General features: G+C 47.5%; 1 protein-coding gene across 1 annotated transcript in view; it reads left to right on the top strand.

Annotated features, from left to right (window-relative positions):
• Nucleotides 1–6,382: 6,382 nt before the first annotated feature.
• RAPGEF3 (Rap guanine nucleotide exchange factor 3) overlaps nucleotides 6,383–12,511 on the top strand; it is a 52,286-nt gene continuing 46,157 nt past the window's right edge. The window contains exons 1-2 of the mRNA XM_033136826.1: nucleotides 6,383–6,792; nucleotides 7,442–7,660. Of these exons, the coding sequence (XP_032992717.1) occupies nucleotides 6,787–6,792; nucleotides 7,442–7,660 (225 nt within the window). The 5' untranslated portion in view covers nucleotides 6,383–6,786. The remainder of the gene's footprint in view (nucleotides 6,793–7,441; nucleotides 7,661–12,511) is intronic.

The following is a 12,511-nucleotide window of genomic DNA, read 5'->3' on the forward strand; positions in this document are numbered from 1 at the left end:
CACACTTCAAAAAGACCTTAACAGATTAGAGAACTGGGCCAAAGCAAACAAGATGAATTTTAACAGGGAGAAATGTAAAGTACTACACTTGGGCAAAAAAAATGAAAGGCACAAATACAGGATGGGTGACACCTGGCTTGAGAGCAGTACACGTGAAAAGGATCTAGGAGTCTTGGTAGACCATAAACTTGACATGAGTCAACAGTGTGATGCAGCAGCTAAAAAAGCCAATGCAATTCTGGGCTGCATCAATAGGAGTATAGCATCTAGATCAAGGGAAGTAATAGTACCACTGCATTCCGCTCTGGTCAGACCTCACCTGGAATACTGTGTCCAGTTCTGGGCACCACAGTTCAAGAAGGATACTGACAAGCTGGAAGGTGTCCAGAGGAGGGCAACCAAAATGGTCAAAGGCCTGGAAACAATGCCTTATGAGGAACGGCTTAGGGAGCTGGGTATGTTTAGCCTGGAGAAGAGAAGGTTAAGGGGTGATATGATAGCCATGTTCAAATATATCAAAGGATGTCAAATAGATGAGGGAGAAAGGTTGTTTTCTGCTGCTCCAGAGAAGCGGACACGGGGCAATGGATTCAAACTACAAGAAAGAAGATTCCACCTAAACATTAGGAAGAACTTCCTGACAGTAAGAGCTGTTCGACAGTGGAATTTGCTGCCAAGGAGTGTGGTGGAGTCTCCTTCTTTGGAGGTCTTTAAGTGGAGGCTTGACAGCCATCTGTCAGGAATGCTTTGATGGTGTTTCCTGCTTGGCAGGGGGTTGGACTGGATGGCCCTTGTGGTCTCTTCCAACTCTAGGATTCTATGATTCTATGAAATACGGTATGAAAGGTGCAGGAGCCCTGTGCTCTTTTTGCATCTGGCAACCCTGTGGCTAGCTGTGAAGAACACGACTGTCTAGTAAAAGGCAGAGCTTTGCCAACTTTGCCTTTTGAATACCTGAAGAACTTTGATGGGTCAGCAAAAGATCCCTCTGGAGCAGCACCCTGTTCAAAAGAGGGACCATCCAGATGCCTGCTGTGTGCCATCCTCCCTCCCAAGCGTCAGGTGTATGGAGGGGTTTTATAATGAACTCTCTTGTTAAGGAACATTAGTGCATTTCGTTTTGTTGCAAACTCACTTTGAATGCAAAAACCTCAGGACAGGGGTGTATAAATAAGCATTGCAGTTCCATTTGGTCATGAATTCTGCGAAGAAACCTCTTTTGTTCCCATGGCACCATTTGGGGGTCTGGCTCAGGGCTAGATTACCAAATAGGCAGACTAAGAACATGCTGAGGGCACCAGCCAAGCAGCGGGACACACACACAAAAAGATACATATATATATTTGGAAAGAATTCAATATTTGATTTTTTAAAAAGCATCGGAGTAGTTTTGTTAAGACTCCACTGGACACACTTCTCCCATTTTTATTTTCTTTTTCCTACTTATTTATTTTGAATTACATGAGGAGACACCATAAAAAAATTCAGTGCTTAAGTTCTCTAAAGGTCCCTGCTTAGGGCAGGAGGCTTTGACTCTCTTGGGCCAGCATTGTGGGAAGGGAGGGGGGAGGGAGGGAGGGGAGGATGGTCTCTTAACTTAGTTAATTGACTCACAGGGCACCGACTAACATGCCAAACTAAGTTGTTAAGTCAATCTCTGAGCACAGCCTTCAGCTTGGATGCCCTGTGGAATCCAGTACTGATCCAGTTTACAATCCGATTAACCGTGTAACACTGACAAGTTATAGCCAATGGCAGAGTTTGCAGGTCACTTTAAACCACAGTTATGATTAACTACGGTTTACTATGCAATTGTCATCAGACCTAAAAACAAAGGCTGCCTCTTTGAAAGGTGAAGCCCTACAAAAAGCAATTGTCAGCTGCCTTACCTGAGACCAAAGCTTGAATCTGTATTCAAGTGCCAGAGACCGGCCAGGGAATGGGTGCATGCAATACAGGGGTGTGCAGTCAGTGGACTGGGGGACCTAAATGTTCCCCTGGCGCCTCCTTCCCAAAGCCTGGGAAGCTTCTGCCTGGCTTAGGGAGGGAGGCACAATGCTCATGCATCACAGGACACCTGGAGGCCAGGCGCACTCCCCCTCCCCCCACAATCACCCTCACAAGCTGGCACCTCTAGCCCTAACTGTGCCCCCTATGAAAGGTTTCACTGCACGCCACTGCAATCACAGTAAAGGCATGCATCTGCTGAACTGGGCTGTGGCCTACAAAATCATACAATACAATATGTTTGTATTCAGGGTGGGTTTAATGGGCAGTTTGGGTTTCAATCTCACGTGTTAAATTAGCATGCAATAGCTTGAAAGCCGATGTCTTCAGTGGCTGCTGCTATGAAATTAGTCACTCTGTTCTTATCTTGTATATATTTGAGCCTGACGAAAAAGTGGCACAGACCTGCGTTGTTACCTCTATTCTAGGGAAGGATGACTCTTTCTGCATACAGTGAAGTCTACCAAAGTCACAATAATGCTGTTAGGTATCACAAGATATTTAGATTTTGCTGGAGCAAATTAGCAGTGCAGTCTGGTGTGTGTTTTCTTCAAAACAGATTTCACTGTGTTCAGTGGGGCTGGACTAAACTCCCATCATCCCTGACTGTTGATGATGCTTGTCGGGGCTGGTGGGAATTGAAGGAGCAGGGATTAGTGTCATACCACCATTTCCTGTGGATCAGCAAGGATATCCTTTCCTGGTTGGGTTGCTTTACAAAATACAGTGGTACCCCGCTAGACAAATGCTTCGCTAGACGAAAAACTCGCTAGACAAAAGCATTCGTCTAGCGGGAGGCTGCCCCGCTAGACGAAAAAGTCTATGGGGCTGCCTCGCAAGACGAAAAAATTTCGTCTTTTTTTTTTTTTTCGTTTTGCGGAGCGCGGCTCCCATTGCCGCTCCGCAAGACGAAAACCCCGCTAGACGAAAATTTTCGCGGGACGAATTATTTTCGTCTAGCGGGGCACCACTGTAGACAGTTCTGATGGAATCTCAGCCTGTTTCCCCCAATTTGGATTTTTCTCTACAGCAATAGTACATTTGGAGATGGAACAGAATGCTGCATCTGACAGCCCCCAAGTGTATTCGAGACAAGAATTTTGGAACCTTCACAAACCTATTCTGTCTTTATTGCCTTTTTATTTCTTCCTCTAGAGTTGTGGGTGTACAGTCGGTTGGCTGACACAAGCAAAGGTCCAGTGAGGAGAGGGCTCTTGGGCTCGGGTCACAGTTGCTGAGTTTCTGCAGGCATCTCGTTGGCTGCTGTGAGATCTGAATTCAGTGGCCTTTGGTCTGATCCAGCAGGGCTCTTCTTATGTTAAGTCCTATCATGCTGCTGTCACTCCCCTCCCTGGCCCTGCTTTGCACCCTACCCTGTTTTTTGCCTGGCTGGAATGTGTCCCTGAACTCTGACAATGGCTCGTGCGTGCCTGGGAGGAGGAGAAAGAGAGAGGGGGTGAGTCTGTGAAGTAACTAGCCTACTGGACAAAGGGAGAATCCACTTGTGTTGCTCTGTCCAATTTTGCCTCTCTGCACACATGACTGCCATGGACCTCGGGTTTCTGGAATTCGTGGTGGGTGACTGTGTCATAATTGTGGACAACAGCACAAAGAGCAAATGTATCCCTCCCATCTAGCACAGCCCCCCCATTGTGGACAGGAAACACTGAGATAGATTGGAGAGGCCTAAAACTGAAATGCTCATGTGTGGATGAAGATGCATCAACGCACATATGGAAACAGCGATCCAGGATACTAGGATATCCTAGTATGGACACAGCCAAAATCAAAGGCACAAGCCAAGGGCCCAAACATCCAGCATTCCGAAGGCAACATCTGTATATCTCTCTCTTCACGTGCTCCTTCCTTGAAGTTTTTAAGTAGGCTTCCAAGATTTTACCGGCTATTAGAGCCAGCGCTATTATAACTGTCTAATCTCCAAACTCAATTTCCTTGTTCTCATTTATGCCAGTAAAAACTGCCATGAGCCAGGACTGAATGGAGGCTCTCCCTATGCCTTAGGATACCTGGTGATTATGTGTGAAATCGAACAATTTAATATTTCATACAGACCAGCTCATCAAATCTGGTGGCTGACGGGTTGGTGTTCCAAGGTGCAGGGGGTGATATTTTACTGGGTGACTGACCTGTGATGCAGGGGAATATTGGAATAGGACTGGTTCAGTTGAGTAACTGCTTTATAAACCCATATGACTCTCATTTCAACGTGGTTAACAACTGAATTAATCAGTGAGGTAAGGTTGTGGCTTGTTTTTGAATATTGTTGATCTTAATCTGATGACTGATTAATTTTTGCAGCTCTTTGAATTTGATTCAAGATAAGTCTGGTGTGTTTCCTCAATGTTAAGTAAATAAGGTCCTGTGAAGGACTGGGTGTTTCTGAGACATGGGCTTTAGAGCAGAATAGTTAGTATTAACTAATTGGTTTAGGATATTGGGGACATTCTTCTACCAAATAAAATTCTAGCCCATTCAAAGTTGGACCATCAACTGTGATGCCACACTGAGTTTTCCCTGTCTTAGATTCTCTTAACTAAGTTTTGTAATTTTCAAGATGCAGAATTGTTTTGTTAAGGTGAGAAATCCAATTATCCCCAAATTGATTTAACTATAAATTATCTTTTGCATTCTCCCCACTACGTCTTCGGTCCCTGTCTTTGGCAATTAATTCTGTAGACAAGATCAGATTGGTCCACTGAATGAGGTAACACCATAGTGTAAGCAGTGTTGCATTATGTCACCGGACTTCAGTGGATGAAATCATGTACTTAACACCATGTCAGATGTCATTATTCTTGCCCCTAGATGTGACCATAGCTCAGGGGTGAAGTGCATGATTTGCATGCAAAAGGTCCCAAGTTCAATCCTTGGCATTTCTAGATATGCCTGGGAAAGACTGCCTTATATCCTGACTAGCCCACTGTGGACAACGCTGAGCTGGATGGATCTGCAGCCTGCCTGACTTAATACATCTGCTTTTGCTACACATGTGTATCTGTGTGTTTTATTATATTGAGAATAGGAAGTATGTTTATAGGTATTTTAACATGCCCCCCAATCTGACTGGGTTACCCGAGCCACCCTGGGTGACTCCAAACATTAAAAACGTCCCTATATAGGGCTGCCTTCAGATGTCTTCTAAAGGTTGTAGAGTTGTTTATCTACTTGACATATGATGGGACTGGTTTCTAAGTCACCTTCAACGGTAGACCCACACAGAGCACATTGCAGTAATCTAAGCAGGAGATCCAGAGTATGTGCCACATTGTGCAGGCAGGTAGGATCTCAGCTGGCGTACCAGATGGAGCTGGTAGACAGCTGCCCTGACCTGTGCCTCCATGGACAGCTGTGAGTCCAGAATGAAAATGTAATTATGTGTTAGTGACCAATTCAGACTAACATCATCCTACCGTGTTTCTCCTAAAATAAGACACCGTCTTATATATATTTTTGCTCAAAAAAACACAGTATGGCTTATTTTCAGGGGATGTCTTATTTTAACCGCATCACATCAGTACGCTGCATAGCCACGCCTCCCCAGGCTGTTTTAATGGGAGGTACCACGTCACTATGGCTTATTTTCGGGGTATGGCTTATTTTCGGGGAACGGCTTATATTTCACAAATGCATAGAAATCCTGCTATGGCTTATTTTATGGCTATGTCTTATTTTAGGAGAAACAGGGTAAACAAAGGTGGTCCAACGCAAGGGCCACATGCAGCCCTTGAGGACTTTTTTGGTGGCCCTCAGGGTCTCCCACCAGCCCCTGCTCTGCCTTCCCAAAGCCAGGTGAGCTGGGTGCTATGGCTTTTAAAATGTGTTTGTGGGAGCGGGGCTTATTGGTTTGTTTTTGTTTTATTCTGTATTCTGTATTTGTGTTCTCATTTTGTATTTTTCTGTTGGGAACCGCACAGGGATCTTTGGATGAGAGGCGGTAGGCTATGCAAATTTTATAAATAAAAAATAAACATAAAACAAACCAATAACCAATATAGCCCTTCCCTGCCTTTTTGTTCGAAATGTAGCTCTTCATTCACCCCTTCTTCTTTGGCCCGGAGAGGGGGCACAATTGGTGGTCTGCCTCGGGTGCCAAAATACCTTGGGCGGCCCTTGTAGGAGGGAGGGCGTTGGTGCCCGTCTCTTCGCTGCTTTCTGAAGGCTGCCGAGGAGCTGGTCCGGCTGCTTCGAGCTCCTCCAGACTCGCTTTACCCGAAACGTCGCTGCCTGCCAGGTCCCTTCCCCAGCCCCGGGTGGGGTCAGGGTGGCGCGGGTGGTGGGGCGTGGCGCTCCCGGCCTCCGCGAGCGCCTTTTGCAGCCCAGAGCTTCCGGGCGCCGCGCCAGGCACTCTCCTGCCTGCCTCCAGCTCCGGCGGCGCGTTGTCGCGCTCTTGCTCGCCGTGCTGGCGGAGAGGGAAGGCGCTGCCGGAGCCCTCGCTCTCCCTCCTGGGCACGGCGGGCGGGCGACTGTGGGACCAGGAAGCCCAGAGCAAGATCCTGGTGGCGGCTTTTGCTCCAGCGCCAGCGGGCGGGGGCGCGCGCGCGTCTAAGCGGGCCAGCCGGCCAGTGCTGTTTGCGTAAAGCGCGTACGGGCTCCGAAAAAACCGTCGCTTCCAATGGGTTCCGCGTTGGCTTCCTCGGGGCTTCTCCTGCCCGAGGATGGTTCGGCTCGCCTCTTTTCCCCGTAAGGTCATCCATCCGGGGCCCCCAAGATAGCGCCCCCACTCTGGACAGGCTTCTCCAGGCGGGCCGAGTAGGGGGCATGAAGGTGAGTGCGTGGCGCCCGAGGGAGGTTACCTGCTGGCGACAGGTGGGGTGCGGGCTTGGCAGCGCCTCGGATGGATGTGCGGGCGCCGAGTTAAAAGCCTGCGAGAAGTGGCATCAGCAGAGGGGAAGCCGCAAAAACCACCCACCTCGTGACACCTCCAACCAAGGCTAACAGATTTAGGATGGCCACACAAGCTTTTGCGGACCCGAGTCCATGGAAGAAGGACGAAACGGCACCACTTTTGCCAGATGCCCGGCGCAGCCACTGTCTATATTGTCTGGCAGATGAATGAGCCATGAGAACGGAGGCATGCTAGAGTTGCCAGCTGTGAGCCAGGAAGCCTTGAATTCAGATGTCACCCTTAATATCGCCTAAGTGGTAGCCTTAGGCAAGGAAAACTGCTCTTACCTTCAGTCCCTGCAGTTAAGCATTTTCACCCACCTTTCAGGAGGAGTGTTAAGACAGTGTCGGCAACGTGCTTTAAGCACCCTGGAGTGCTGTGATATTGCAGTAATACAGAAATATAAATAACAACAATGTTACAGTACTGCTGTTGGGGGGCACAGCCCTCCCATTGCACAGGCAGAATGCAGCATGAGCAAAATGCTTTTCTATTTTATTTTCTCACTGCTTCCCTTTGCTCCCCAAGGTGGCATGGAGGGGACAGGGAAGAAGGTGGAATGTTGGGCTTCTGCCTGGTGACGTCACAGACTTGCCCCAGCTCCCCAAGGGGCTCATGGATCCCATCCCAGAAGAAAGCCTTCTCGAAGTGATTTGGAAAAAGATGCACTTGTTCCGCAGCTACAGCTATCAGATCCAGCTGGAGGGGCAGGTGGGCAGTGCCCCCAGGATCCAGGGGATCCGATGGGTGAGTACCGGTGCTCTGAAGCCGGGTGGTGCGTCTCAACAGGTGGTTTTTGTTGTGACTGGGTAGGCAGGTGGCTCTGAGTGACAGGGAGGCTTCTCCTGACCCCAAGTGAGCATGTGGAACCAGTCAGGATAAGCTACCTGTTTGTCATTATGCCCAGAGCTGGTTTTGCAGGCTGCTGTGAGTCAGTGTGATAGCAAAACCACTGGCACAAACAGGGCCAGGGTTCAGTATGTTCTTGGCTCCAGAAAAGACATGAAGCCGTTTTCCATAACCGGAATCTCTCTCTCTCTCTCTCTCTCTGAGTGAGTGTGTCTGTGTGCGCGCATAACCTTTTGGCACAGGGCTGACAAACACCCTCTCAAGTGTGTCCTGGACCAGCGTTCGTAGCACCTGGCCGGTCCACTTTACTTCTTTGGTCGCAATTGTTTTCAGTGCTGTACTTTGCAGAAGTTGTGTTGGCACTGGCTTTGCTCGGTTTGTCTGTTTCCACACACACACGCTTTCTAATAGTGGCAATGTAGCAAATGGTTAAAGCCACTATGCATGCAGTCTTTGTTTTTCACGTTTGTACCTTGGCTTCTTCCAAGGAGCTCAGTTAATCTGCACTTTATCTCCGACAGGAGATTAAATAATGTATATGACTGACCCAATCTCTGCACACGTCTGTATATGTCTACTCAGAAGTAAGTCCTACTGTGTTCAAAGGGACTTGCTTCCAAGTAAGTAGGGACAGATGCCAACCCCAAGGAATTTTGTCAGAGATGTAAGCCCTTTTGAGGTCTATTCTCTACTGCCCCTTAGGTTTCGGAGTTCTAGAATTCCTACATGGAGGGCACATTATTATTATTATTATTTATTAAGCATTTATTTAGAGTTTCTGAGTATGCAAAGTGTTCTGCATACCAGCTCAGTAATCTTCAAAACCACCATGTAAGCTAGACCAGTATTACTCATAGATTGCATTAGTCTAGGAGTGAGCATGCTAATGCATAAGACAGTCCTGCATATGGGTAGAAGCTGTGCTGTGTGTATACCTATTCAGGAGCATCAACAGGACAAATGTTTAGAAGGTATAGGAGCAAATGTGTCCTTTGGGTCCTTAAGCCCTGGGATCCCTTGCATTCACACACAAACCATGCTGGATCATTCTCACACAAACTGCTAAACATCTCCAACCCACAATGAAAATCATTAGAGTTTAGCTGTTTTGAGGTGGATCAAAGCTGCTTATCCCTACCTTCATCAAGATCTAATTACAGGTGAGATTGCTTACTCCCACAGGTGTGCAATATGAAATCTGGTACCTTCCACTGAATTTAGATTCCTTTAACAAGAAATCATTCATTCATTCATTCATAGAGTTCTAGCTTTATACTAGTGTAGTATCTATAAATCAGGCAGTCAGTTGCATGCATTAAACCAGAGAGATAACACGTGGTTTTGTTTTTTTAAAGCCTGCATCCAACACCATTGGGCTACTTTATATCTGTTTGTGTGAAAACATAGTTTGAAACATAATCTTCACTATAAAATAAAAGCTGGGATTCCCAGGAATCTGGGATGGATCAATGAATCATGGCGTTCATGAACTGCCTTACCTCTTGCAATCCTTTGCTTCTGATCATAGAATTACAGAGTTGGAAGGGACCCTGAGGGTCATCCAGTCCAACCTCCTGCAATGCAGGACTCTCAACACATGGTCCCCCATTCAATTTGGAGCCACCCCGAACCCCCTTGGCTTTTCAAATGTGCTGGCAGTTTTTAAAACTGTGCCATGCTACATCTGGACCAAATGAGATTCCCACTTATTGCTAACCCCTTTGAGATGATGGATTCCTTTCCTGGTTCTCTGGAGGAAGCAAGCAATCAGTGTCAAGTTATAACAAGCACAAGTCACTTTGTTTCCCCCTCTTTTATTTTAGTGCTAACAGGCAAGGACGCCACTCCCTGCCCCCAGGACTCCAGCTTAAATGCTGCTGCTGTTTTTAAAACATACCCTTTAGTCTCTAGAATTTGGGAAGTTAACAATAGACTTCTAGAAGAAATGGGGCAGTGACAAAATCTGTCCCCATGGCCTCTCCCTCTTGGAATATACTGGGAAGGGACACTGTTTTGGATGACTTTGGGCAGAGCCTTGTCGCTTGGCCTACCCTCTCTCACAGCATTGTCATAAGGCAAAAACTGGTGAGCTGATCTCCTTGGAGGAAGGGTGGGATACCAATCTCGTAACAAGCAGAAAAATAAATGCAGCCAATAGCTTGGATCTGACCAGTATGTGAGAGCACTTGAGCTTGCTTTCTGAAAATAAGAGTCTTCCTTTGTAATCCAAGAGATGAGAAGGCAGGGTGTCAATACCCAGCGGTGAAAGACAAGCACTTGGTACATGCTCAGAGGTACTCCCACACTTTATTATAATTTCCAAAGCTGTTTTAGCAGACTGAGGTTTTCACCTTGGTATGAAGGCAACCAGGAGTGGACTATGGTTCAATTTATGTATTTCTTTCATTTATATCCCACTTTTTCTCCAAGGAACTCAAAGTGGCGTACATGCTTCTCCACCCTCCTCATTTGATCCCCACAACAACCCTGTAAGGTAGGTAGGGCTGAGAGGCAGCGTCTGACCCAACGTCCCCCAGTGAGCTTCATGGCCAAGTGGGGATTTGAACCTTGGTCTCCCAAGTCCTAGTCCAGCACTGTACCACACTGGCTATCAATGAAGCCGTGCAGCACTCATCAAACATATGTAAGCAGACAGATCCTCAAGTCCCTGAGTTCTAGGAAGTTGTTCCAAAAAACAAGCAAACAGTCCTCATTCCATACAAGCCTGCATGATCACCAACCTAGTCCACCATACAATCAAACCCAGAGGAAGGAGGCTCCCCTGGGGAATTCTTGACTGTTCTCTTTGGTCTGAGGAAGGGCGATGGCCTTTTGGGGACAGAAGTAGCCAAACATAGCCAGGAAGAAAACGGCAGGCCCCAGGTTTGGCTGGCTGCCCGTGCAGGCCGGATTTCTGGCGACAGGCAGACTCTCTTCTCCCTACGGCCACAGGCAGGAAAGTGGGGGAGGGGACAGCCCCTTAGGAAGTTGCTTGGATGCTCAGAGCTGGCGCTGCCTGACTGGAAGAACAGCTGTCCTGATCAACAACACAAGAGCTGCGGTGGTCGGGGAAGAGTTGTGCCAAGGGTGGGGGATGTAAACAATGGGATACCCCAAGGACACAATTGGGGCTGGTGCTGTTTTAACTTGCTTGCAACTTGCTTCTATTAGGAAATCAGAGAGGTGAGGAAGGCATGCGCTAGTGGGCAGGGTGCTGGAGCTTGGGAATCCTGCCTTCAGAAGACAGGATCCAGCCGTTCACTGCAGTATGTGGGGGCAGCAATGAATATGGCTTAAATGCAACTTATCAGCTGTGCAATCCTGGGAATCTGGGAATGTTATTTTGTAAGGGCTAAAGGCGAACTCATATGGGGTAGGAACCAAAGGTAGAAACAACTTCAGATTGTGCTTGTTTCCTACAGCAGCTAAGAGGCAAGTCCCTGGTTCATCTATTTCCTTTTCCATGAGTGAATGCAGCAGCGAGCCCTTTGGGAGTTCCATAGCTAAGAGCACATGCTTTTCATTCTGAGAAGGCCCTAGGATCAGCCCCTGCCATATTTAGTTAAAGCATTGATGTAGCAGGTGAGGGGAAAGACCCTCTCTGCCTCAGACCCCTGGACAGCTGCTGCCAGTCAGAGTGGACAGTAATGGGCTGACCTGTAGTCTGACTTGATGTAAAACAGCTTTCCATGTTCCACAAAGCCTCAGCCCCCCCCCATGCAAATTAATACCAGCCCGCCTTGCAGGAATGTTGTAAAGATTCACCAGCACTGCTGCTGTGATTTAGAATCTGCACAAGGTGATACTGGGCTCAGCTCTGTAGTAGGTTTTCTGGATATCGTGAGGGCACAGCTGTGGCCTGTTACTTTCACTCCTCCCAAGCAGCAGGTGGTGTGGCTGGGTTTGTATGAGGAAATGCTCCTAGGTGCAAAAATAGCTTTATCCACTAGCTGACACCTAGATTTTCATATGCAGAGAATTAGGGTGTGTTTATGAAGGAGCCTTCAGTTGTTTTGAGACCTCATCTCATTACTTGAGTCTGAAATGGTACGGTCTGGTCATCACTCCACCTGTTGTTGGTGACCACTAGTCCTCTTTGGTACCATGAAGATAAAAGGAGCCCATCTCTCAGGACTACTGTGTGAGGATGAAGAAGAGCCAAGCTAACGAATCCAGATACAAACAAAGAGACGGCTCTTGCACCTTTAATAGTTGTGTTGGAATTCAAGCAGGTGTAGCAGGCATGACAAGCTACACCTGTTGAAATTTCCTCTTCCACACAACTATTAAAGGTTCAGGAGGCCCCTGGCCAGCGCAGCTGAGATACACATTATATTTGATGTGGACAGGCTCCCATCTTTGCCTCGTGGGAGTTTAAAGACTCTCTTGCTGACATGCAGAAAAAGCTGGATAGCAATCAGATGCGTAGGCAAGGAGGAGCCGGTGTGTCTTGCGCTTTCTGCTTCTCTCAATTGATATCCCGTCTCAGCAGCTAACAGTGCAATTCTCTGCTAGTGTGCTTAGGACAGCTCAGTTGGTGGAGCGTGAGACTCTTAATCTCAGGAACATGGGTTTGAGCCCCATGTTGGACAAAAGATTCCTGCATTGCAGAGGGTTGGACTACATAACCCTCACGTTCCCTTCCAACACTACAATTCTAGGATTCTAGGAATGCAGCCACCAAGGAAGAAGACGAGCAATGGTAAAAGGCAACAAGCCCAAATGTGCCTGAATGTGTGGTGGTGATCC

Source organism: Lacerta agilis, chromosome 2 (assembly GCF_009819535.1).
Source record: "Lacerta agilis isolate rLacAgi1 chromosome 2, rLacAgi1.pri, whole genome shotgun sequence".
Taxonomy (NCBI): domain Eukaryota; kingdom Metazoa; phylum Chordata; class Lepidosauria; order Squamata; family Lacertidae; genus Lacerta; species Lacerta agilis.